At 55.7% G+C, this 22,321-nt stretch overlaps 8 protein-coding genes across 8 annotated transcripts; 5 read left to right on the top strand and 3 right to left on the bottom strand.

Moving 5' to 3' along the window:
• Positions 1 to 1,623: 1,623 nt before the first annotated feature.
• Positions 1,624 to 3,887, top strand: J3D65DRAFT_444573 (concanavalin A-like lectin/glucanase domain-containing protein). Its single transcript, XM_066796278.1, has 3 exons — positions 1,624 to 2,234; positions 2,292 to 2,597; positions 2,650 to 3,887. Exons 1-3 carry the CDS (start codon positions 1,832 to 1,834, stop codon positions 3,465 to 3,467), a joined length of 1,527 nt encoding a protein of 508 aa, XP_066653925.1. The 5' UTR covers positions 1,624 to 1,831; the 3' UTR covers positions 3,468 to 3,887.
• Positions 3,888 to 8,500: 4,613 nt separating this feature from the next.
• J3D65DRAFT_444527 (iron transport multicopper oxidase-like protein FET3) lies at positions 8,501 to 10,834 on the bottom strand. The gene is made up of 6 exons (XM_066796277.1): positions 10,410 to 10,834; positions 10,338 to 10,360; positions 9,817 to 10,288; positions 9,548 to 9,768; positions 9,122 to 9,496; positions 8,501 to 8,967 (listed from the first exon to the last, which is right to left on the bottom strand). Exons 1-6 carry the CDS (start codon positions 10,740 to 10,742, stop codon positions 8,595 to 8,597), a joined length of 1,797 nt encoding a protein of 598 aa, XP_066653924.1. The 5' UTR covers positions 10,743 to 10,834; the 3' UTR covers positions 8,501 to 8,594.
• Positions 10,835 to 11,646: 812 nt separating this feature from the next.
• On the top strand, positions 11,647 to 13,232 carry J3D65DRAFT_630413 (high-affinity iron ion transporter FtrA). Its single transcript, XM_066800831.1, has 5 exons — positions 11,647 to 11,737; positions 11,796 to 11,917; positions 11,969 to 12,414; positions 12,465 to 12,663; positions 12,715 to 13,232. The coding sequence occupies exons 1-5, from the start codon at positions 11,713 to 11,715 to the stop codon at positions 13,051 to 13,053; spliced, it is 1,131 nt and encodes a 376-aa protein (XP_066653923.1). The 5' UTR covers positions 11,647 to 11,712; the 3' UTR covers positions 13,054 to 13,232.
• Positions 13,233 to 13,607: 375 nt separating this feature from the next.
• J3D65DRAFT_699684 (uncharacterized protein) lies at positions 13,608 to 15,273 on the top strand (the record flags this gene model as incomplete). Its single annotated transcript, XM_066804067.1, has 2 exons — positions 13,608 to 14,355; positions 14,411 to 15,273. The coding sequence occupies 2 exons, from the start codon at positions 13,608 to 13,610 to the stop codon at positions 15,028 to 15,030; spliced, it is 1,368 nt and encodes a 455-aa protein (XP_066653922.1). The 3' UTR covers positions 15,031 to 15,273.
• A 384-nt stretch (positions 15,274 to 15,657) lies between these two features.
• J3D65DRAFT_444333 (uncharacterized protein) lies at positions 15,658 to 16,695 on the top strand. Its single transcript, XM_066796276.1, has one exon. It carries the CDS (start codon positions 15,746 to 15,748, stop codon positions 16,610 to 16,612), a length of 867 nt encoding a protein of 288 aa, XP_066653921.1. The 5' UTR covers positions 15,658 to 15,745; the 3' UTR covers positions 16,613 to 16,695.
• Positions 16,696 to 17,442, bottom strand: J3D65DRAFT_444332 (uncharacterized protein). Its single transcript, XM_066796275.1, has one exon. The coding sequence runs from the start codon at positions 17,275 to 17,277 to the stop codon at positions 16,780 to 16,782; it is 498 nt and encodes a 165-aa protein (XP_066653920.1). The 5' UTR covers positions 17,278 to 17,442; the 3' UTR covers positions 16,696 to 16,779.
• Positions 17,443 to 18,255: 813 nt separating this feature from the next.
• Positions 18,256 to 20,942, bottom strand: J3D65DRAFT_630404 (fungal-specific transcription factor domain-containing protein). Its single transcript, XM_066800830.1, has 4 exons — positions 20,244 to 20,942; positions 19,053 to 20,184; positions 18,831 to 19,004; positions 18,256 to 18,762 (listed from the first exon to the last, which is right to left on the bottom strand). The coding sequence occupies exons 1-4, from the start codon at positions 20,684 to 20,686 to the stop codon at positions 18,442 to 18,444; spliced, it is 2,070 nt and encodes a 689-aa protein (XP_066653919.1). The 5' UTR covers positions 20,687 to 20,942; the 3' UTR covers positions 18,256 to 18,441.
• Positions 20,943 to 21,316: 374 nt separating this feature from the next.
• On the top strand, positions 21,317 to 22,184 carry J3D65DRAFT_555811 (Extradiol ring-cleavage dioxygenase, class III enzyme, subunit B; the record flags this gene model as incomplete). Its single annotated transcript, XM_066797245.1, has 2 exons — positions 21,317 to 21,662; positions 21,712 to 22,184. The coding sequence occupies 2 exons, from the start codon at positions 21,317 to 21,319 to the stop codon at positions 22,182 to 22,184; spliced, it is 819 nt and encodes a 272-aa protein (XP_066653918.1).
• Between the last annotated feature and the right edge of the window lie 137 nt (positions 22,185 to 22,321).

Raw genomic sequence — 22,321 nt, 5'->3', positions numbered from 1 at the left:
GGTGGTTAGCAGAGGTCGCTGATGCAGGAGGAGGGTCAACAGCACGAGGCCGGTGCGGGACAAAGTGTGCTACGCGAGCAGCAGCGCGGTACCTTGAGCTGGTTTACTGTGCGACGGCCATGTTCCCAGACGAAGCAAATATGGAGCGTGGCTTTTCAAATGGACAAAAAAAGAGCCTTGTCTGACGGCGAGAAGAAATCTTTTGCGAAGATGTCGGCAGGACGGGCGGATGCAGGAACGGGTGCGCTGTCGAGACACGAGCAAGAAAGGGCTGAGACGTCGCTGTGTAACGGGACGAGCAGCGGCGGACAACGGTGGTAGAGGTCGAGGGTGCACGGGGAGAGGGTTTGAGGCTCAGGTTGTTGGCGCGCCGTGGAGCAACAAGCTTGTGTGAAGGCGGTGCGGTGCGGTGCGGTGCGGTGCGGTGCGGTGCGGTGCGGTGTTTGGCGGTGGTGCGGGCTCGACAGTGCGGTGCGGCCAGCCAGCCAGCCAGCCAGCCCAGCGAGAGAGCGTGGTCGGCCAAGGCGGGCAAGCAACCACTGCAAGCAAGCAGCAAGGGAGAGCCTCGACCGCGCGAGACGCAACCACAATTCTGATCTACTGCGGTAACTTATTTCCACATGTCAAGTCGTGGGCTTTGTTTCTAGATGACGACGGGAAAACGGCCGGCCATCAGTCAAATCTTTCGCTTCCCCGGGGGTGGAAGAGGTGGTGCGGCCACGGGGCACCTGTCCTCCAACCTCAACCACATCTGTCCTCTTTCCCACCCTCCCTGTCCTCCGCTGTCACTGCACCAAGCCGCGTGTTTGAATTTGTCCATGTCATGTCCATGCACGCGTCGCACCAAAGCAGGAACGCCGTCCTGTCAGGCTGAGGCTGCGCGCTCTGTCAACGCTGCGCTGGCCTCGGAATTGTCAGTCGTCCTCCGGCGCACGCCCTGTGTGTGTTTCTGAAGCGGAGGAGCCGAGTATGGGTCAAGGTGGGAGAGCCGAGAGAATCCCCCGTTGTCGCAGAGCAGAGCTAGACGAGAGCCACGCATCCTCATGACAACCGGGACGAGGGCTTCATGTTGGTGGAATTGTCAAAGCTGGGGTTGAGAGCAAAGCAAATCCCCGGATGCTGCAGTGACACGCACGGCTGGCGCTGGCGGATCAACCAAGGTGTATGTACTGTACTCTCTTATAACGGTGCCGGTAGAGGTTCCAGTTGGCCAGGAGACACGGGCACGTGACTGGTGAGCGTGAGGGAAGACTCAGGGCCCTAGACTCCTCCTGCTGCACCATCCATCCGAGCTTTCGGCGGCGGAACATGCCCTACTGTAACTTGGTGGCAAGGCAGGCAGTCGGGAGGCAGGGCAGGCATTGCGTCTCGAACGCTGCGTGCATGCGACAACGACTGCTTCTGTTGCCTTCATTCATCACATTACCGGACTCCGATTCCATCTCTGCCCGCCCGCCCATTTCCCTACCTACCCTGCCCTCCCTACCTACCCTACCGCCTTTGCCTTTCCTTCACCTTCTCCTCCTCTTCTTCCACCTCCACTCCGCCATCTCACTCTCATCCACCGACTTTCGTCTCCTCTCACCGTCGCCCATCTTCTCGTCCCCAATCGCCCGCCCGCCAAGGGTGACACCGACTCGACGTCACCTCTCACGACCGCGCGCACTGAGAGAGCCCCATCGGCGGGGCGCACACGGCGCAGCAATACCTTCCTGGCCCCATTGCCGCCTCAGCCACTACTACTGCTTCACCTCGTGCATCGCTACGACACGATCCAAATCCGCTTCCTCAGCCCACCCGCTCTGCCCCAGGCAGCTTCGCGACCGCCAGCATGCGACTCCCCGATCCCCACTTCCTCCCGCCGCCCTCCACCTCGTCCACCCACCTCCGTCCCTCGCATCCCACCAAAGTCTCGTCGCCGCCCTTTGTCGCCTCTGAGCCGACCGCCATGCATTTCCCCGCCAACGGCGACCTGTCCATGAACGCCAGCCAAATGAGCTCCACGGGCAAGGGCATCTTGGTGGGCATGCTCTCAGCCTTTGGCTCTGCCGCATTCGTCGCCATCGTTTTCGCAATCATCTACTTCTTCAAGTACACATCTCACGGACGCATCTTTCTCGACCGAATAGGCAGGCCCGGTGAATACGATGACGAGCAAGCATTTCTAAAAGAAGAGGCAGAGGCCTTGGAGGACATGGACGATCTCCAGCGCGCCGAATACCTAAGAGCAAAAGGTACGTCGTTGCTATCCCCACGTCGCATTCCAAATCGGCGCTGACTGGAGCCTCTAGCATTCATACAAGCAAACCCTCCCGAATCCGCGCAAACGGACATTTCCTTGTCTCAGTTCCTGGCGATCCAGGAGAAGGGAGTTTCAGCCTGGGAATTCGAGCCCGAGCTCGAGATCGCCAACTGCTTTGTCGAAGGCCGCACCGAGGTTGAGTTTTTCGACTCCGAGTGCAGCGTGCAGAGCAACCTCCCCATCCCCAAGCAAAACGAGGTCTACTACTGGGAGGCCAAGATTTACGATAAGCCGGAATCGACGACGATTGGTATCGGTTTGACCACTAAGCCGTACCCCCTCTTTCGACTTCCAGGTATGCTTGATTTCGCTTCGCCTCAACCCGTGTTTCGGCTAATTGTCAGCAGGCTATCACAGGACTTCCATTGCATACACTTCACACGGCACGAGGCGATTTAACCAGCCCTTTACCGGTACGCCCTACGGGCCGACTTATGTTCAGGGCGACGTCATCGGCGTCGGTTACCGCCCCCGAACTGGCACCATCTTCTTCACGCGCAACGGTAAGAAGCTCGAAGATGTTGCGCATGGCCTCAAGGCTCAGAATTTCTTTCCCACTATCGGTGCCAACGGTCCGTGCCAGGTGCACGTGAACTTTGGACAAATGGGCTTTGTTTTCATCGAGGCCAATGTAAAGAAATGGGGTTTGGCGCCAATGACTGGCTCGCTGGCGCCACCGCCACCATACGGAAGTGAGCAGGGCAGTATTCTCCTCGAGGGCGGAAGAGAAGGTGTGCGCGAGGGAATGGGCTACATTGCGGCTGGATACGCACACCGCCGCAGTGGCAGTCAACAGGTCCGAGTGGGCAGAAACCAACCCACTAGCCCTGGACCTCAGCGATCTCCTACCGACATCTCACTCGCCCAGCTGAGTCTTGTGGACTCGAACGAAGGCGACGTGGGCGAAGGCACGAGCAATGCTGTAGCCTCTGAAGCAGCCTTCACCGCCCAATACGGAAACATTCCCCCAATTGGACCATCCGAAGCACCGCCCGAGTACGAATCGCCCCATGGCAGTCCGCTTACGGAACATCTCAGCCACGAGGAAAACAACCCTCTCCTCGGCCACCGAGGCTACGAGCCCCCTATACCCACCTACGACGCTGCCATTGCCGAAGACAGCGAGAGGCGGGGACGCAGTGATACCCGGGGCTCGCGCTCATGAATTTGACGAAATATTCCTACCCTCCTGTACATTTTGTGTCAAAAACTGATATCGTTGCACTCGTTTTCATCTTTTTGAATCTTCCTTTCGGAGTCGCGTTCGGCGATCATGGCGAATTGGCGTCAACACAGTCTTTTTTCTCTCTCATTGCGTCTCTTCTTTTGTGTTGTCTTTTTAGCATTGGGCTGCAGATTTTGCTAAGTACGGCTGGATTGGATTTTGTTTGCGTCGATTATCCAGGCCCGGCAATGGCCTCATTTCTCCTACTCCTGTTTGCGAAGCCTGCCACGGCTGGCCGTCAAGGCGGCGACGGTGGCCTTGTCAGCTTACTCTCATCCATCATACATGGCGCTCATCGTTTTCGGAAGCGGACGACACTGCACTGGGACGCCGTAACGGCACATTTTTCTGCAACAAGCAAGCAATCAATCAGACACAACAACTCTTCTCCTCTTTTGTGTCTTGCGGCGTTGGGGAGGCAACTTCTCAGTCCGCTGGTGGCAATGGGCGGCTCATGAAAAAAACGGTTTCATTGTCAAAACGTCAGTTTAGCGATCAGGATAGATACCACATGCGGATTCTCCTTTCCTAGTCTCATGTGTTCTCGTTTTTCAGTGTCTCACGCGTGCCTTGTCTGGTCCCCCAATCTTTCACATGACACGGTCGCTGTGCAAGTTGATGGACTGTGATAACCTCTTCTCAAACTTTCCCCTCGGCTGATATCTGCAGTCTCGCCCACGAAAAGATGAGTTGCTCAGTTCAGACAATCTTCGCACTTCGGATGGCTGCTCTACCTGCCGAAGCAACTCTAATTCGACAAGCTTGGCCGCCTCCTGCTACATGATCGCTTCGAGTCGTCATGCAAGACAAGGCAACGGCCACTCTGTCAGTGAGTTCGAGCGTGTCTTGCTAGGTGCGGCTACCTTCTCCGTTCCGACCACGGCATGGTTGCACCAAAAGCTGCGCTACACGAGAGAAAGAACTTGGAGTTGGTGGGGCGCATTGATACGCCTCAGCAGGTGACTGTAGGAGCATTCAAGATTTATGTCGCGAGCTAGAGTACTCGAGAGTGACCAATTTTCACCAGAAGAAGGAAGAATTTGAAGGAGAAGGTCAAGAAGCGTTCAGATTGCGGTTTGCGGAAGCAGTAGATGTTTGTTGGCGCTGCAATTTTTGTGCAATGCAGTCTTGATTATCTCCACAACATCTGCCTGCGTCTACGGCACGATCGTAACGTCACCCGCTCACAACGACAATGAATGAAGGTATGTACGTGTTTTTTTCTCTCAGTCAAGGTCAGTGATCAGCAATTTCACACACACGATGACTACGCGGCTGACTTCGACCACTGTAACCTCTTTCTCCGGGCCCTCCAATGCCCTCTTGTTTCTTGCTGCCTTCACTAGCCTGCGTATCTAACAATCTGACAGACTCCTCTGGTCCTCTCCTTGCATGCCTCATGCCTGCACTAACATTCCGTTTCAAGTTTCAGCCCTGGCGGAGCTGAGCAAGATGGACGGGGCTTGGTGCAGGCAGGCAGGCAGGCAGCAGTGGCGGCGGAAGCAGCAGCAGCAACCGCAATATGCTAGTTATCAGACAGCCCCGTGTCGAGCATACTCTATCGAACCGAGTCGATTGAGTCGAGGAAAACCAACCGCATTGGAACAAGCCGAGGCGCACACGAGTATTTGCCTCCTTGTACAACAGCTACGATACAATAAATCCGGCCCAGAACGACAGGGACGGCGAGGGAAAGGGAAAAGGAAAAGGGGCAAGGGGGGGGTAAACGACGACACGCAGCCAAACTAGCTATGAGCCATCCTAAGCGAGATATCAGAGCGAGAAACCAGACTGCCAAAGAGTGGACGTGGCCTCCACCTGCTACTGCTGCTGCCTACGATGACGACAGTGGTGATAATGGTGCCGCATGGTCGCCCATCGATGACGACCAGGGACGACGACCGTTGGGCGGCTGCGGCTGTTGGGCTTAGCTGGGGTGTAGTGGCGTGCTGGGGTGTAGTGGCGTGGCGTTTGCGTGGCAGAGTGAAGCATAGTCATTGCGGGACGCGCGTGTGTACACGTGGCTGTCTTGCTGCGTGTCTGTCTACTTGCCTGCCTACAGAGCAAGATGTATGTCTTTTCTGGTTTGGCTAATGGACGGTGAAGGGCGAGACTGTGTGGTGATTTTGACTTGTTGGTGGAGGATGCGTATGGTCTGTTTGTCTTCTTGATGTGCAAGAATTTCAGACCCGGCGCAGCGCTTGATGGGTTTGTAAGAGGATGTATGTGCGTCTGTTTCTGCGGAGACCATCATGGAAAACTTGACAGCCGGCTGTGTACCGAGGCTCAGTTGATGAGCTGCGCGCCCAGATGTGATGCGCACGCCGATTAAAACGGGGATATAGCGCAAGAGAGTGTGCTAACAGCGGGTGGAGACACACTGAGGCTCAGGAGGGAGAAGTGCCATTTTTTGTCAAGACAGAAAAGGGGCAATCATGGCCGATTCGTGTCACTGACGGAGAACAGGAAATCAGCCTTCACGCTTAAGCTACTAATGATGATGAGGAGTATTTCATCTCTTCAATTAACAGCACATGTACGTAGGGAATGGAATTCAGGGAAAGGCTGAGAGGCAGTAGAGAAAGCGACAGGGGTAGCGCAACAACGCAACCAGGGGGCAGCCCTTCAAAAGGTAGTGCAAGGGGCAAAAGCTCCTCCCCAAGGCATCCCTCTTTGCATGTGATTAAAGGGAAGGTAGGTACGTCAGCGGCTAGGTGATGTACATTTGGCACCAAGGGGGCAGAGAAAGGGGAAGAAACAAAACTTTGTCACCTGTCGCTTCTTCCCCCTCCCATACCCACAAGGTAACAACCTCTCAAACCCCAGGCACCGTTCGACCTTCTCGACCAATCCCCTACCGTCACTCACTTCATCCGCGATACTTCCAAAGATCGACCAACCTCCCCCCCAACCTCCCCTTTCCAACCCCTGTTTCACTTGCCCCTCCATCAACACCACATCACCTACCTTACCCGCAGCCCTCTTCAACCCAGCCCCCGTGACGCTGAAACGCCGCGTGAAACAGACAGCCAACAAATACCGCCTCTTCCTCGTTCCCCTCGCTCACTGCTCTCCACTGAGCCCACGCCACCCCCCCAGCCAGCACAACGCAGCTGCGCATCCGGGTCGGCGCGAAGCGGCGCGACGCGACGCGAACCTGCGCTGATCTCGTCTTCCCAACCTCCTCCCCCTTTCTTCTCGTCCATCGCCGATCGAGGACGGGCGGCGCACCCTACCAGCGAGACGTCTTACAACGCAGATCGAGATGGGAGGGCCGGGCCGGATGAATTGGTTCAGGAGAGCAGGCGAGCACCAGTACAGCCGTCATGTCTTCCACGTGCTCTGGCGGCTTCTTGCGGGCTGTGCTGCTGCTGGCTAGCTGGCTGGCCACTGGCGGGGTTTGGCGGTGGGTGGTGTGCTGTGCCTGTGCCTGTGTCCGGTCTACTGCCGTACAGCGATGTCTGGAGGCATGCAGGCCAAGCCGCTAACTGGGCTTGCCTATTGCAGTGAGCAGTAGAGTGGAGCGGACGGATGATGGGGTGAGGTGCGGGCAGCGAGGAAAGAGCGAGCCAGCGAGCGAACGAAAGAACATTGGAGAAGGCTCAAGGGAAGCGAGCGAACACGGACGCCCGACTCGCTTGGAGAAGATGCATGCGTCTTGTGCGTGGACAGCTACTATAGGCGGGGTATAGTGGGTATGTGGCTAGCATCTGACGGTTTCTGGAGGAAATGCAACCGACGGGGTGAGAGACGGGGAAAAGATGGCTGCGTACGAAGATGTAGATTTAGCAGTGCCTGCGGAAGCGTGGATATACAGCAAAAGATATAGCCAAATGTCAAGGATGAAAGAAAAGGAAGAAACATGGTGCACAAGACAGATACTTCAGAGGTACATATCCATCTCTTGACCATCCCGCGATCCGCATCGAAGCAAGCCTCGCATATCCCAGCCATCAAGTTCAGACATCTGGGTTCACTCGCATCGTATCCAGCAACAGCCGCAGTCGCATCGACCAACACCTGCAGCCAGCCAGCCAGTCAGTCGGAGCAAAACCAACTTTGACACCGTGCTACATAAATAGCTCAGCGCGCGGCGACACATGCGGCGGTCGGGCCCAACCGCAGCATCCCAAGTCCCGGTCCCGGTCCCGGTGCTGTCTCGTCATCGCTGTTGTCGTCGTCGTCTCTTCAAGCGCGAGCGCCTCATCAAGCAAATGCCTTCTCCCTCGTGCTAGCCGGCGCGGCTCGCACGCACGAGATTCCCGACAGGCGATACCCGACCGTAGCAGGGATGTCTTGGCAGGCGATGCTTGAAATGCGCATGCAAAAGAGTGCGCGTTGCATGGATTTTAGGTTGGGTTGCGGTGAGTTCGCGGGCTGGGGTGTCGCTGGGGTTGTGAGGGTAAAATAGTGCCTAGGCGGCCAGGAGCCGGCCCGCTTGTTTGGCTGCTTGATGCCTGTAGGTGGCCTGAAAGAGCGATGCTATTTTTGCCGGGTTGCTACCTCGACGGGGTTCCGTGAGAGCGGTGGTCTCTAGGGAAAGGGAAAGTGATAAGAAATCGGTTGAATGAGAAGCATGAGGATTAGGATGGAGTAAATGTCTGAAATCAAGAGATGGTCTTGATGATAGCTTGTACAGGCTAGATGCGCTTTTTTCCCAATATTAAACTATCTCTTTTGTGGTTGACAATAGGATCAGTAGAATTGAATGACCGAGTATGCATGTATGCATGGATGAGGGGCGGCTCGTTGGCATCCCTGCCCGTGGCCGTCTTGGGGGAAGAAGTGATGATACAGCGGCGAGGGTGAAAAAAAAAAAAAAAGAAAAGAAATTGGAAGGGGAAGTGGAAATGCAGATCGCCGGACCGCCAATCGTCTGAACCATATGCGCCTTTGCCGATAGTGTCGTAATCGCTCGTCAATGAAAGCAAATCTGGGTGTCGACAGTCCATGTCGATATGAGCACCACGTCTTTTGCGCCGGGCCCTGTCATCATCGTCACCCACCAGCGTGGCAGCTGGTGATTCTTTCCTGTTCCCTACCTGGCCTCTTTGTCCAATCAATCTCCTACCTTAGCCTCTCCGAAGAGTTGACACCCTTCCCTGCCACCCACCCTGTGCCCGTTGCGCCCTTCAACGGTGCCAATCCGTACCAGCAAACGGCTGCCATGCCAAGAAAGGCGCTGAGCGCACTGAACGCCAATGCTACCCATCCCTTGGTTTGGAAACCCGAAGGAAGAGGTGCGGGACTCGTGTTTTGGCCTGTCAAGTCGAGCAAGTCGACAGTGTTGCCTGCCGCATTGCCTGCAGTGGGGACAGGCGGATCATTGGCGGCGCAAGCGGCGTAATGGTCTTGAGGAATGGCCTTGCCGCCGTCAAGGAGCGATTGAAGCTGCAGAGGGGACTCGATCATAGTCGCAATCAAACCGGAAGCGACATGCCTGTCCAAAGTCAGACGCGGTCTAGATTAGGCATGGGTTCGGACAAGCGGGCAAACATGTCGTGCAGCATGGGAGCACAGTGGCGCTGTGGCGGCCCAATGCACTCCCTCGCTGCTGCATGAATAAGCAAATAAGTTGCAGGATGAGTACTCACCATTCCAAATGGCAGTGAAAGAGCCAGACTCCAGGATTGTCGGCTCGGAAGCGCAGGACAATGTTTCCGTTGGGCCGGACATGGAAGGTGTCGCGCCGCATTGGGACCTCGGGGACAGTCTCATTATTGGCAAAATTGCCAGCGCCTTCGGCAGAGCGGACCACGGCTTGGAAGGCATGCCCGTGGAGGTGAAATGGATGTTTTCCTGGGTCATTGTTGTTGAGAATGATTTCGACCGTCTCTCCCTCCTTGAGGACAAAAGCGTTGGTGTTGTTGCCATAGATAAGGGCATTGGTTGAGAAGTTTCCGGAAGTCAGGGCCGTATACAGCGTCGGGACCTTGGGCGCCACATAGGTGACATCGTTGAAGAAGGCGCTGTGTTGATCAGCGATAGTCCTAAATGCTTTTTTCAAGCAAGGATCTTACTAGTTTGCGCCATCTCCAAGATTGTCCATCTTCATGTTGAGGGTGAAAGAATGGTCAATTTGATCGAGAAGCTTCATCTTGTCCTGGGGTACGAGCTTGAAGTCATCGAAAGCATCGTAGTCCGACACGACCTGCGCAGCTGGTAAATTGTTGGTTGGCTCATACACGAGCCAACCCGTGACATTGTTGTTCAGCGTCGATGGGACAGTATCGAAAAGCTCCTGCGCCCCGTCAGCCACAGCCGATCAATGTTGCACGGCAGCACCCACCTCGTCCATGCTTCCGACAAAAGCAAAGTTGGAGTTTGTGTCATTTTTCGCTTCAATAATCACGCTGTATCGCTGAGCGGGTGTGACATAGATTCTGTCGGCTTCGGCTGGATCCGTGTAGATCCCGTCGACCTCGACAATCTTCATGGTATGGCCCTCGAACCAGAAATACTGCGGAGCAAAAGCGCCCATGTTGATAATGCGGAACATGTACCTTTTCCCAGGGCTCATGGCAAAAGTGAGGTTTTGCGTTTCGTTGATGAGAGCCGAATTGGGAACAGGTTCAGCGCCAGTCGGGTTTGTTGCGCTCAAGAAGCTCTTGAGAAGTTGAGGCATGCGGTCGTGGTACCAGTCCGAAAGCGTAAGAACAACTTCCTCATCGAATTGGTCCTTGTATGGATGTTCTGGGTCCTTGATAATCAAAGGAGCCCGAAGTCCATCTGGGTACTGGCCACGAACATGGCTGTGGTACCTGGCGGGGGTTAGCAATCCCGTGATTCAAAGTCGGACAGCGTCCATACCAGTAGGTACCGGTTTGGTTTGCCTGAGCATGTTAGAGCTAAGCGAGTCTACTTCCTGATGCAATGACTTACGGTAAAATTGTAGGTGAAGCTGCTGCCTGGGGCAATGGCGCACTGAGAGGCGCCAACAGGACCATCCATATGTGGTGTCCCAGTCATGTAAATGCCATGAAAGTGCAGACTGGTGCTTTCATTGACCAGCTGGTTGTTAACGTGGACAATGACATTGTCGCCCTTGGTGACGACCATTGGTGGCGGGGGCCATTGATTGTTGATGCCAATGACCTGACGTTTGTGTTGGCGGTCAGGGTCGGCCGTGGTCCAAGTAACGTTCCAGTCAAAGGTCACCGAAGCAGCGTTTGCGCAGAGCGCAGCAGCGAGGAGGAAGAGTACAAACGGGGCCATGATGAGTGGAGTGGAGCAGACCCGTGCTCTGATAGGAAAAGTGGAGGGTAGACCTCATATACTTGCAGCAATGCGGCGCATTGGCTGCTAGATGGAGCGAGAGGACCTTTGGAGCTAGAACAAGAAGGGATGCGGAGGGGCGTGGGAGCGGCGTGATGTGATTGAAGGATATGACGGGTGGGATTTAGTCTTGGTGCGCGTCAGCCATGCGGACGAGATGGTAGCAAACGCAGGAGCTCGGGGCTGACCAGCTGGACGAGATTCGGCGAAGAAGAAAAAGGAGGGCATAGGCATCTGATAAGAAGCAAATAAAGACTGGGCCTCCAAACAAAGAGGGCGGCGAGCGGGACGGGAGCACGGCTGAGGCGGTTCAGACTTGACACACGGCAGGCCCCGGTCTGGTGGCTCAGGATTGTGATTCGTGACGCATTCCAATCCTGGCCCGATGTGGAGTTTGACGCGCCGGCTTCTGTCGAGGGCGAGATATTTTATTTCGTTTTGGGCGTCGTCTTGGCTGGAGTCTGGCGGTGGCGGGCGGGACAGGGAAGGGTGCCGCGCATCCAGCCGCCTGTTAAAAAGCACCCACCTGCTCGAGGCGTGCATGACTTTGCCGGGGGTGGTGAGCGACGACGAGGCCAGGTCGATGGTCATGAGCTCGCAGGATGCATCTCAGGCGGACGATCCGGCGTGGAGACGAGGGTGGAGAAGTCCGTCGCTGCAAGTGGGGGGGGGAGCAGCTGAAGGAGGAAGTGCAGCCAAAAGGACAGGACCACCAAACCAAGCCTTAGGCCAAGCTTCCCTCTTCGAGAGCACAGACCCGGCTAGTCCCTGCAGTCAAGTCAGGTTACCTTGGTAGTCTGCTCCCAGACGTGTCTATTCTTAAAAAAGAGGTGCCCCTCGTTCTCTCCACTTTGTTTGCACCGTGCATGCCATGACCTTCGCCTTTGCCTCCTTTGCCTAAGCCGTCACAATGGTCAACGTCTTCGCCGTGCCCAGTAAACCTCTCTGCCCACCTCTGCCGTCTGTATTGCTGCTGCTAATTTACCACCACAGTCTTTTTCATTTGCATGCGCGAATGCCTGGAGACGAGCATCATCGTGTCCGTTCTGCTTTCCTTTCTCAAGCAGTCCCTCGGCGATCATGACCCTAGAACACACAAACAACTGGTTCGCCAGGCAAGTACTTCCCTCCCTTCAATCGCTCTCATCTGACTGACTTTGATGCAGGTATGGTTCGGAGTAGGGTTGGGCTTGGCCATCTGCCTCGTTGTCGGCGCGGGCATGATTGGCGCCTTTTACGGCCTCGGGAAGGAGTACTTTTCAAAGACCGAGGACCTGTGGGAGGGCGTTTTCGGCCTCGTCGCCGCCATCATCATCACCATCATGGGCGCTGCCCTCCTGCGCGTCTCCAAGCTGCAGGACAAGTGGAAGGTCAAGCTTGCAAAGGCCCTCGAGGCAAGGGATCATCGCAAAGACCCTGCCGCCACTCGGATGAAGCAGTGGGCCGAGAAGTACGCCATGTTCATCCTCCCCTTCGTAACCGTCCTGCGCGAGGGGCTCGAAGCGGTCGTCTTCATTGGTGGCGTTGGTCTGGGGTTGCCTGCCGAGAGCTTCCCATTGGCCGTCATATGTGGATTGACTGCTGGCTGCTTGATTGGCTACTTGATTTACAGGTGAGTTGTCTCTCATGGAATCGAAGATGCAAGCTGACCAGAACCACCAGAGGTGGACTCGAAACGTCTCTCCAAATCTTCCTCGTCATTTCGACGTGCCTCCTGTATTTGGTGGCTGCCGGTCTGTTTTCAAAAGCTGTGTGGAGCTTTCAGCAGCACACCTGGGTTAAACTGACAGGGGGTGATGCTGCCGAGAATGGTTCTGGACCAGGTTCATACGACATTAGGCAAAGCGTTTGGCATGTGAATGTAAGTACAGCATCGACGTACAACCGGGTCAACGCGCTAACAACTGTCCAGTGTTGCAACCCAGAGATCAACGGCGGTGGCGGCTGGGGCATCTTCAACGCGATCTTGGGTTGGCAAAATTCCGCTACCTACGGGTCCGTCATCTCATACAACCTGTACTGGCTCTCCATCATCCTTGCTTTTGGTGTTATGCGCTACACCGAGCAGAACGGCCATCTTCCATTCCTTGCGCCCTCGCCTATCCAGTATGACACTGGCAGCGGCAGCAGCAGGGAAGGGAGCAAGGAATTGAACGGATCATGGTCGAAGCGAGCGAGCGCCTTCTTTTCGACAACGAAACTGGATGAGGAAGCGTCACCCACAGAGGCCGTGCGGGAGATAAGGATCTAGGCTTTCCAGTCTGGTGTGAGGACGATCCAGGGAATCACCGGGGCGATGATGACTGCAATGATTGGCGTTTGGTGGGATATTTCGGAAGCATGCAAGGGTGGCTTTGTCGAGGGGTCTTTCCAGGTCGGTAAATAAGTTGCAGCTGAACTGTAAATGGTTCAATGAGAGGAGCTTCTTCAGACTTGCTGTGGACTTGAACGTGAAGCGATGGAGCAGACGCGATGTTGATGAGGAGACATAGGTTTCGGTGGTGCCGAACGACGGGAGCCACCAACATGACGTCCGTTTTTCCTCCGTCCGTGCACGGGCCTCAGCACACGACCCGACTCCACTGACTGCAGTTGCCTCCGACGTGACCATCTCCAGCATCTCTTTCGCACTTTCTCACCACCATCATGAACTGGCCGTATCCATGAATCGTTTCCGTCTCTTCTCAGCATCGCCATCTCTCCGCAGCATCTTTCCTTAGCTCGATGCCCCACCACTTGTCCTCGCAGCACAACGCGCATCCTTCGTCGACATAGCCCCCGCTAGTTCCAACAACAGCCTCCAGCATGACACGTCCCTCTCTATTTGGCTCCCCGCCTCCACCTGTGCCTACGGCTTCTTCCTCCGCCACCCCAGAAAAACAGAACGAGTCAGCAGTCACTGTCATTGCGCCCGACGGTGATTTGCTTCTTCGGGTCAAGGAGGATGAGGGTCAGGAAGGCTTCCTGTATCGCGTCGATGCCAGCCGTCTGCGTGGAGCATCCACATACTTTGACAATCTGCTCGGTCCAACTTTCAACGAAGGGGTCAGAGTTGCCAAACAGCTCGAGAAGCTGCGAATATGCAATCCACGCATGATCGAAGTCCCCGCCGAAAGCCTTCCAGACGTCACAATCGTCGATGTTGGACGGATATCACGCGTCAGCTCCATAAAGTTTCTGATGGCCGACTTTCTTCGGGTCCTGCATGGTTCGAGTCTGGGCAAGGAGCCTCCTCCGCTCACCAATCTGGCCAACCTCTGCGTGCTGGCGGATCGCTTCGATTCTTTGCCTATCTTCGCTGCCCTTGTTCAAAAGCAGAAATATCTTTCACTGATAGACATGAAGATCAAGACCAAAGGATTCTCTGCTTCGACAGAGGAACGCATACGCCAAAGGCTTTTGATCGGCGTTCTCTTAGACTATCCGCCCTGGGTTAGACAAAACAGCAAGAGACTGATTATTCAGGGCTCTGGACGATGGAAGGCTGGTTTTGAAGAAGAACAAGAAGAAGAAGGGGCTGCGTTGTGGACCGATCTTCCGGGCATCATCGAGGGTAAACTCTCAATTCCCATCTAACCCATCACCAAATTTCTGTTGACGACATTTAGATGAATTATTCTTTCGCCGACAAGCCGTGCTCGAAACAATTAGCTCTCTACAACTTCATTTTGTGTCTATATACTCGTCAACTCAGCGCCAGTGCAAACTAGGGTACGATTCGTCTGCCCAGTGCGACCTGTACCAACTGGGGCAGATGATCCGCTTCCTGGGTAAGATTGGGACACTCCGCTTCGAAAGTAGAATTTCAAGATCGGATGGCACCAACGGTTACGAGGGCGATATTTCAAAGCTTTTGGACAACTTGCGGCAATGTCCCGAATACCAAATCGACCAAAACCATGCCCACTGCGGTCTTAGGGAAAGAATGCTCCCTTTACTCCTGCTCGTTCACTCCATGGTCGATTCCTCCACTAATGACATTGGCATCTGCGGCGAATGCTGGAGAGATCGGCGGGGTTCCTACGCGTGGTCGCTTTCCAAACCGACTGTGATGTGGACCAAGGGAAACGCGTTGCGAACAAGCGAACATAATTGTAGACTTCGACATGCGCCAAGAGACTTGTTCATGGCGGCACAGCGAGACTGGACTGGCGACGGTGCCATGGAGACGCTGAATCGCACCCCGATGTTTCTCCCCGGCAAACGCCCCGAATCCCGTCCTTGGTGAATCTTGCACAAGCCGAGACGGCATGTTACACGACGGGGACAAAGGAAGCTGAGACTGACGTCGCTGGAATGGGAATTCGGCGTCACGTGGGAACGTTGTCTGGTCAAGGAGGGGGCGCAGCAGGCTTGATGGATCGATAGGGCCCACGCAGACGACAAGCGAAGCCAACTCAGCCCTCTGGTTGTACGCCAACAGCCCGCACAAGGCTGCAACAAGCCTCGACAAGAACGCCTCTAGTCATTCCTACTACATCATTTCAACACTGCCTCTGTGGCAATGAGAAAGAGGCGACAGTCGTTCCTCAAGGCAGAATAGACTTTGAGCCGGGGCTCTATAAAAGTTGGAGCTGTTTCTCAATGTATGTCATGAGTCCAAATCGACTTTGCTGCGTGAAACTCTCGTTGGGAACGTTGGCAAAGACCGGTTCCTGGTTACAAGAAAAAGCAATCCCAAGCGCCGTTTGCAAGCGAGATCATCTAACCACCAATGACGGTAGCGGCCATTTGCACCTTCCTCGACCCCACCGACACCGTCTTTGACCACTCACACTCAACTTGCACATATAACCCAAACATCGTTATGGAGCGAAGGCAATCCATCCTCGGCAGCCTGCGGAACAAATTCTCCAAGAGCGGCGACAAGGGTGACAGGAGTGATTCGAGGCTGAGCAGGGTCATGAGCTTCAAGTCGACGCGGTCCGGAAGCGTTCAAGAGCATGAGGATCCCAACCCGTTCACCACGACTTCGCCACCAACACGCCGTCCTGGTAGGCTCCCTCGGACATCAAAGTGATTACAAAACTAATGCGTCCCCAGTGAACGAGCCTCCGCCTGCATACACACCGCAAGCCATGCCTACACACATGACCGTCCCCGAGCCGGCAGAGCCGCGCCTCTCAACCTCGTCTGCACGCGATGACCGATTCTCATTCCTCGCCAGCTTCGACACTGTATTCCTAATCGATGACTCGGGATCCATGGCCGGTCGCAGTTGGCGAGAAACGGCGCAGGCGCTCGAAACGATCACGCCCATCTGCACGGCACACGATGCGGACGGAATCGACATCTACTTCCTCAACGCGCCCGACTCGGAATTCCACCACAACGTGACGGTACCGTCGACAGTAACCGAAATCTTCTCCACGGTCCGACCTCGCGGCGGCACGCCGACAGGCCAAAAGCTCAACCAGATCCTTCGCCCCTACCTCGCCCGCTGCGCTGCCAACCTGGACGGCGTCAAGCCACTCAACATCATCGTCATCACCGACGGCGTTCCGAGCGACGACGTCGAGAGCGTCATCATCAGCGCGGCCAAGAAGCTGGACCGGGCCGACGCGCCCGCCTGGCAAGTCGGCATCCAATTCTTCCAAGTCGGCCGCGAGCCCGAGGCGCGCGAGCACCTGAAGCAGCTGGACGACGGCCTGGCCGAGCTGGCCGGCGAAGACGTGCGCGATATGGTGGACACGGTGCCGTTTTTGGGCAACGACGACGCGGAGCTGAATGCGGAAGGCATTCTCAAGGTCGTCCTCGGCGCGGTGAATCGCCGACTCGACCGCAAGAAGTCGAATGAGTTGCACAGGTGAAAGAGTACGTGGAGTGGGCTGTCATCACGTGGTGATGCGCGGTGGCTGACAGAGCTGAGGTGAGCGTCCGCGGCCGCGACGGAAGGCGATTTTCTGCGTCGGACGTAGGACCGCAGCTGTGGCGTCCGCCGTATAGCAGCGTGCCGCAGGCCGCGAAGAGGCACGGGTCATGGTGGAGCAGTGTTTGGGATGGAGGCTTTTCTCACGCGGTCCTCAATCTGGGCGTGGAAGGCGTCCGTGGCGTTGTTTGCATTGCCCACCCCGGTATTGGAGGCGCTTTTTTCCCTTGTTCGTTGCTCTACATGATGAGCTCGAGGCTTATTTTTTTTTCTTGTTCGCCCACGTTGAATATCCTTCCTTGCACAAAAACATTGCGGAGAGTACCACCGCCAGACTGCATGCATGCACGCACGCAGGGTCTGATGGATGTGCAGCTTGGTAATCAAGACAAGACCTCGACCGATGTTCCTGTTTCTCCTTGTTTCCTTACACACCCTAGTAACTTCTTTCTTCTTCCATTGTCCAAACTCATGGCCACCCTTCACCGCCAATAGACGCCAGCGATGAAGCTGAAATCCAAATACGCATGCCATTGCGCATGCCGCTTCAACCCTCTCGATGATGGCTCGAACGCTTCCCGTCACTACAAACGGTAGTAGCCGCATGCTTCCCCTCTGCAGCTGAGTGCTCCCTTCTCCACTTGGCACAGTCTAGATTCGTCTGCTCTGCGATGGGGAGCGCAGGGCTGAAGACGGCAAAGCAAAAAGCAACTCACCGGCTTCCTCTCCTGGTCCCTGCATATCCAACATGTCTCACAGCGTGCTTTTGCCACGCCAAAACACGGGCGGGCCCGTCTTTGCATCGAAGCAGAAATGAAATGTCGAATCGCACTTTTCCTGTTTGCGGCGTGGGCGGTCAGCGCGATGGGACCACGTCTCATTTGCTCCCAGCCGTCGAGTGGAAAAGCAATGCGTTGACGGAGTGCTGCAGGCGCAGATGCGGCTTCAGCGCGCCTTGGTCCCCGCGCCGTTGCGTTCTATCACTGCGTCGAATCGGACCTCTCCTGTTTGCGGCGTGGACGGTCAGCGACATGAAAAGACGTCTTATTTGCTCCTGGGCCGTCGAAAGGGAAAAGTAATCGGTCAACGGTGTAGACTTGCGGCTTCAGCGCGTCTTGCTCCCCACGCCGTTGCGTCCCATGCCGGCGCCGAATCAGACCTCTACTGTGTGCGGCACGGACGGTCAGCGCAATGGGGAGACGTCTTATTTGCTCCTGAGCAGTCGAGTGGAAAAGCACTGCGTCGACCGAGTGCTGGAGGCGCGGAAGTGCGGCTTCAACGTGTCTCGCTCCCCACGCAGTTGCTGACTTTACCTTCGTTGCGTATGGTTGAGCTTGCAGCTCAGCTGCTGGAGCCGTCGGTCTGCCAAAGAAGGTTCCGGGCTGACTACTCTGGCTGCAGGTTCGACCTGATCTCGTGTCGTGAGCTCACTCTTGACACACGGCAGATTTGAAAGGCCAGAAGATGAATCATCCGTTGGGGCTGGACTCTTCTGGGCCGAAAGAGACTGCTGCAGTTCTCATTTTCTCTCGGGCAGCGGCGGTTCCGAAACGTCCGAACGAGGCGAGAGGTGCGATGCCAACGAAGTGCCGCCATTGCGATATCAAAGAGTGAGATTTGAGTTTACTTGTCAGATAGCCTGATACACCGACCAAGCCCACCGTCCCAACCGCGTGCAGCAGTGAGATTGCCAGCACCGACTACCGCGCCAGCCGCTGAAGATGTCAAGAAGAAGACACTATATGTACAAGTCAGACCAGTGCATAGTCGTCAACTCCTCCACATGCCGCTAAAGTCCGGGCCGGAAGGAGGCGACGGATCAAAGTAGCCGACCTCGCCGGGAAACGCGCCCCAAAACTCTTGCGTCGCGTTGAGGAACAGGGCGTCGAGGTCTGCGTTTTGCAGCGCGACGTCGTCAAAGGTGGACCAGTCGCCTTCGAAGAAAGCGTCGTCGTCTGGGAGCTGCGGTAGCGGCGAGTAGGTGCGCGAGGGAGGGCCTGTCTGGGGCTGGTCGGCTGCTGGCGCTGTTGCGGCGGTGGTGTTTGCTGGAGTGGTTGTGTTGTTGCTTGGGGCGGTTGAGAGAGATGGCCGCTGATGATGGAGGTCAAAGGTCAGCTTTTCTTCTCGATACGAGAGTGAGTGGGAAGGGATTCAATTACGTTTGAAGCCGCCGGGGTGTTGACTTCGTCTTCTGCCTGCACTGGTGACGGCTGGAGAGCCCCATAGTCGACTATGGCGTTTCGGATTGTTCGTTGCTCCGTTTCTGGAATGCTGCCACCGCCTTCATTGCGTACTCTGCGATAGCAGGCTTGCATGCGCTTCACCGTTTCAAACTTTCTCGGTCAGCATCATCAACCCTGTTACAGACGGACTATATTCACCCATTGTTGAGCCATGGGCCATTGCTCCTTCATGTCCTTGAGGAAGCTACACCCGCGGACGATTCTCTCCTTGTCGTCGTCAATGACATTACCCATGTCGTCCTCCTCGTCGAAATGGAAGTTGGCTCGATACACAATGACGCCAACAGCTTCGTAAATGGTGAAGCCGACCCAAGGTACCAGACCCCTGAGAAAGAAGCTGCCAAAAGAGACCATTTCGTTGACCATGTCGCACACTGTGGTCGCGACTTGGAAGAGCTGTTTTCGCGATGTCTTACGCCACAGAAGCCAGGCATCTCTGTTCTCTTCGCTCGTGGCGGAGGAATTCGCCGAAGCGTCTGCGGACGGCCCCAGAACGGGTAGATAGGCGCGATGGAGGAACATGAGACTCATAAAGTGGATACAGTGCATGTAGCAAAATGCCTGCCCTTGCTCCAGCGCATTGTGTGCTTCCAGTGTTCGAATGCTGTACTGAAGCCTTTTCGGAAGTGAATTGACCCATGTCTGAAGCGAGGTGGAGAGCTGGTTGAATCTCGACGAGATATCCCAAGGCAGCTCATCGTTGACGGTCTTGGAACAAGCCCAATGCGCAACCTCGCCCCAAACATCGGCCACGCGCAGGCTGTAGCCTATCATGCCCGTGGAACCTGTTGGAATCATGGACAAAAGGGGATTCGAGGAGCGGTCAATTCGCTCGCACTGGACCGGCTCCCCGAATATGTACATGTCATTCTCACAGGGCAGCTGGATACGCATGTCGACAGAAGAGAGTGAGCGCTTTCGGCCCTTGCCTCCGCTCAAGAGACTGTCCATGAGGAAGCATGTCCAGGCTGTTCGCCTGCGCTCCTCAGCTTCGATGAACTCTTCAGCTGTCGGGACAGTGGTCTCCTGGAACGAATGCTCCTCGCACAAATTGAGTATCTGCACCATGCGGATGGCCATACCCAGATAAAACCAAGCTCTTCGACCATTGCCGGCGCCCCAGTCGTGGCCAGTCAGCATGAGGAGAGCCTGAATGCGTGAGATGCTTGGAATCTCCAATTCGAGCTGGAGGATCTGCCTGGCATGAGCAGCAAAGGCGTTGCTGGCCTCTGTGGGAGTCGCGTAGGGGCCCGGACCATGACGGCTGAACCTGTGCAGCGTGAGGACGATGTAGACGGAGCTATGGCTCCAGCGACCTGATGAGCCTACCTAACGGCAAGGGCCAGAATTGACCAAGAAATCCAAGGGTCGAGGGACTTTTCAATGACGCGATTCAAAAAGGTCGGCGTGTGATGAAAGCACCACTTGTACGAGCAGCGTAGGTAGCTCTTCTTCACCTCATCGGTCAGCAGGTTGAAAGGGTCGACGTCGTTCAGCGACGTGTCGAGCCCGTTTGGGAATGCTAGCTGGAGACTGCTGTCCGAGGGCGAATGGGGTTGACCGAGAGCTCCATTGACACGATTGCCAGTGGACTGATGAGACGATAGACGGCGGCGCTTGGACTGCCTGTGTATTGCAGATGTGCCAGGAGGAGGAAATCGGCAGCCATCAGCCTTGCCGGCAGCTTGGCAGCGATCGCACGGAGGCTTGTCGCGATGGATGCACTTTTGCTTTGCGTTTCTGCACGAGACGCATGCCACTGGATTTCGCATGTTTCTTTTCTTTGTCTGGCTGGTTGGTCTGGTCCGGGTCGTCGGTGGATGCTCCGACGTCAACCAACTGGCAAATTTCCGGTGGCAGAAAAGCCGAAAGTCGTGGCCGCGAGTCACGGTCGCCGGCCAGCACAGCCATCCATGGATTAGGCCCTGAACTGGTCTAAGCTCGGTCGAGACATGTCGTGATGGGTGTTGCAAATATTCATTGTTGTTGTACGTGCAGCTTATGCTAGAGCGATGGTATTGGTTGAGGTTGGGTCCTGGCTGGTGTTCGCAAGGTAAGGTGAGGTGAGGTGGTAGGCTCGGAACCGTTCCGCGGAAAGCCTCGCGCCATTCCGCCCTCTCGTCGGGTGCATTACAACAAGTCGCGTCTCACTTCATGGGTGCCCGCTCCTCTCGCGCCGCCTTCAAGATTGGTCACCCGGAAGTTTCAACCATGGCCTTCCGATCTTTCAAATCCAGACGACGAGCGCAATCTGGCCCAATGTACATATGAATCCTCCAAACCCCCTCGGTTTCGTCATGTCTCTCTTCGCTAGCCTTCGCTACCTCTACGCTGCCTTGCCCATTGCCGCCGCCAGCCTACAGCAACCCTTTCGTTTCGTCTCAAATCAGACTACCCCAACCATGGCACCCGTCATTTGCGTTTCCCACGGCGGCGGCCCCATGCCTATTCTTGGCGACCCTAGCCATGCGGCTCTTGTCAAGTCCATGAAGGAAAAAGTCCCCGACATTTTGAAACTCGGAACATCCGAAGCACCGCGCGCAATAGTACTCGTCACCGCCCACTGGTCTGCAAGAAATCCCACCATATCGAGCGCCAAAAGGCATGGCCTTTTATACGACTACTACGGCTTCCCACCAGAGAGTTACGAGATCAAGTACGACGCCCCGGGTTCGCCCGACGTTGCCAAAGACGTGGCAGACGCTTTTTCAAACGTGGGACTGCAGCCTGAATTCGACGAGGAGAGAGGTAAGGGAGACAACCATCCTTGGAAGACTGAATTTGTTGACAGTCGTAGGATGGGACCATGGCGTCTTCATTCCCATGCTCCTGATAAATCCCAAGGCCGATATCCCCATTGTCCAAGTATCCGTCTTGGACTCTGAGGACCCCCACGACCACTTCAAGATGGGACGTGCCCTCGCAAAGCTCAGAGAGCAAAATGTCGCCATTGTCGGTTCTGGTTTCGCCACTTTGCACAACCTCCGCCATATGTTTAGTGGCATCACCATGGAGCCGGCATTCAGGGCTCGCAGTGATGCGTGGAGCAACGCCGTAACCGATGCGACAAAAGAACCCAACGTTGAGGAGCGGGAAAGGAAGCTTGCAGGTTGGAGAAACTTTCCCGCCTCTTACGACATGCATCCGCGCGGTCGCGCAGAGCACTTTTTGCCTCTGATTGTCTGCGCGGGTGCAGGTGGCGAGCAAGCCGCCAAATCCTACGCCGACGAGTTTGTCGGCATAGACATGTACTCATACTACTGGGAATGAGACCGGGTGGATGATTTCCTCATTTGCGATTTCGGTTTCAGTCTCACGGAAGTTGGAGCATCGAGTGCATAGCCATGAGCGAGTCTTTTCCGCATCGCATCTTTCGTATTCATGCAGCTATATACACATTGAGAGCC

The sequence above is a fragment of the Phyllosticta citribraziliensis genome (assembly GCF_038025025.1).
Source record: "Phyllosticta citribraziliensis strain CPC 17464 chromosome Unknown J3D65scaffold_8, whole genome shotgun sequence".
Lineage (NCBI taxonomy): Eukaryota > Fungi > Ascomycota > Dothideomycetes > Botryosphaeriales > Phyllostictaceae > Phyllosticta > Phyllosticta citribraziliensis.
Note: the sequence above shows the minus strand (reverse complement) of the source record. Positions and strands in the feature narration are given on the sequence as shown.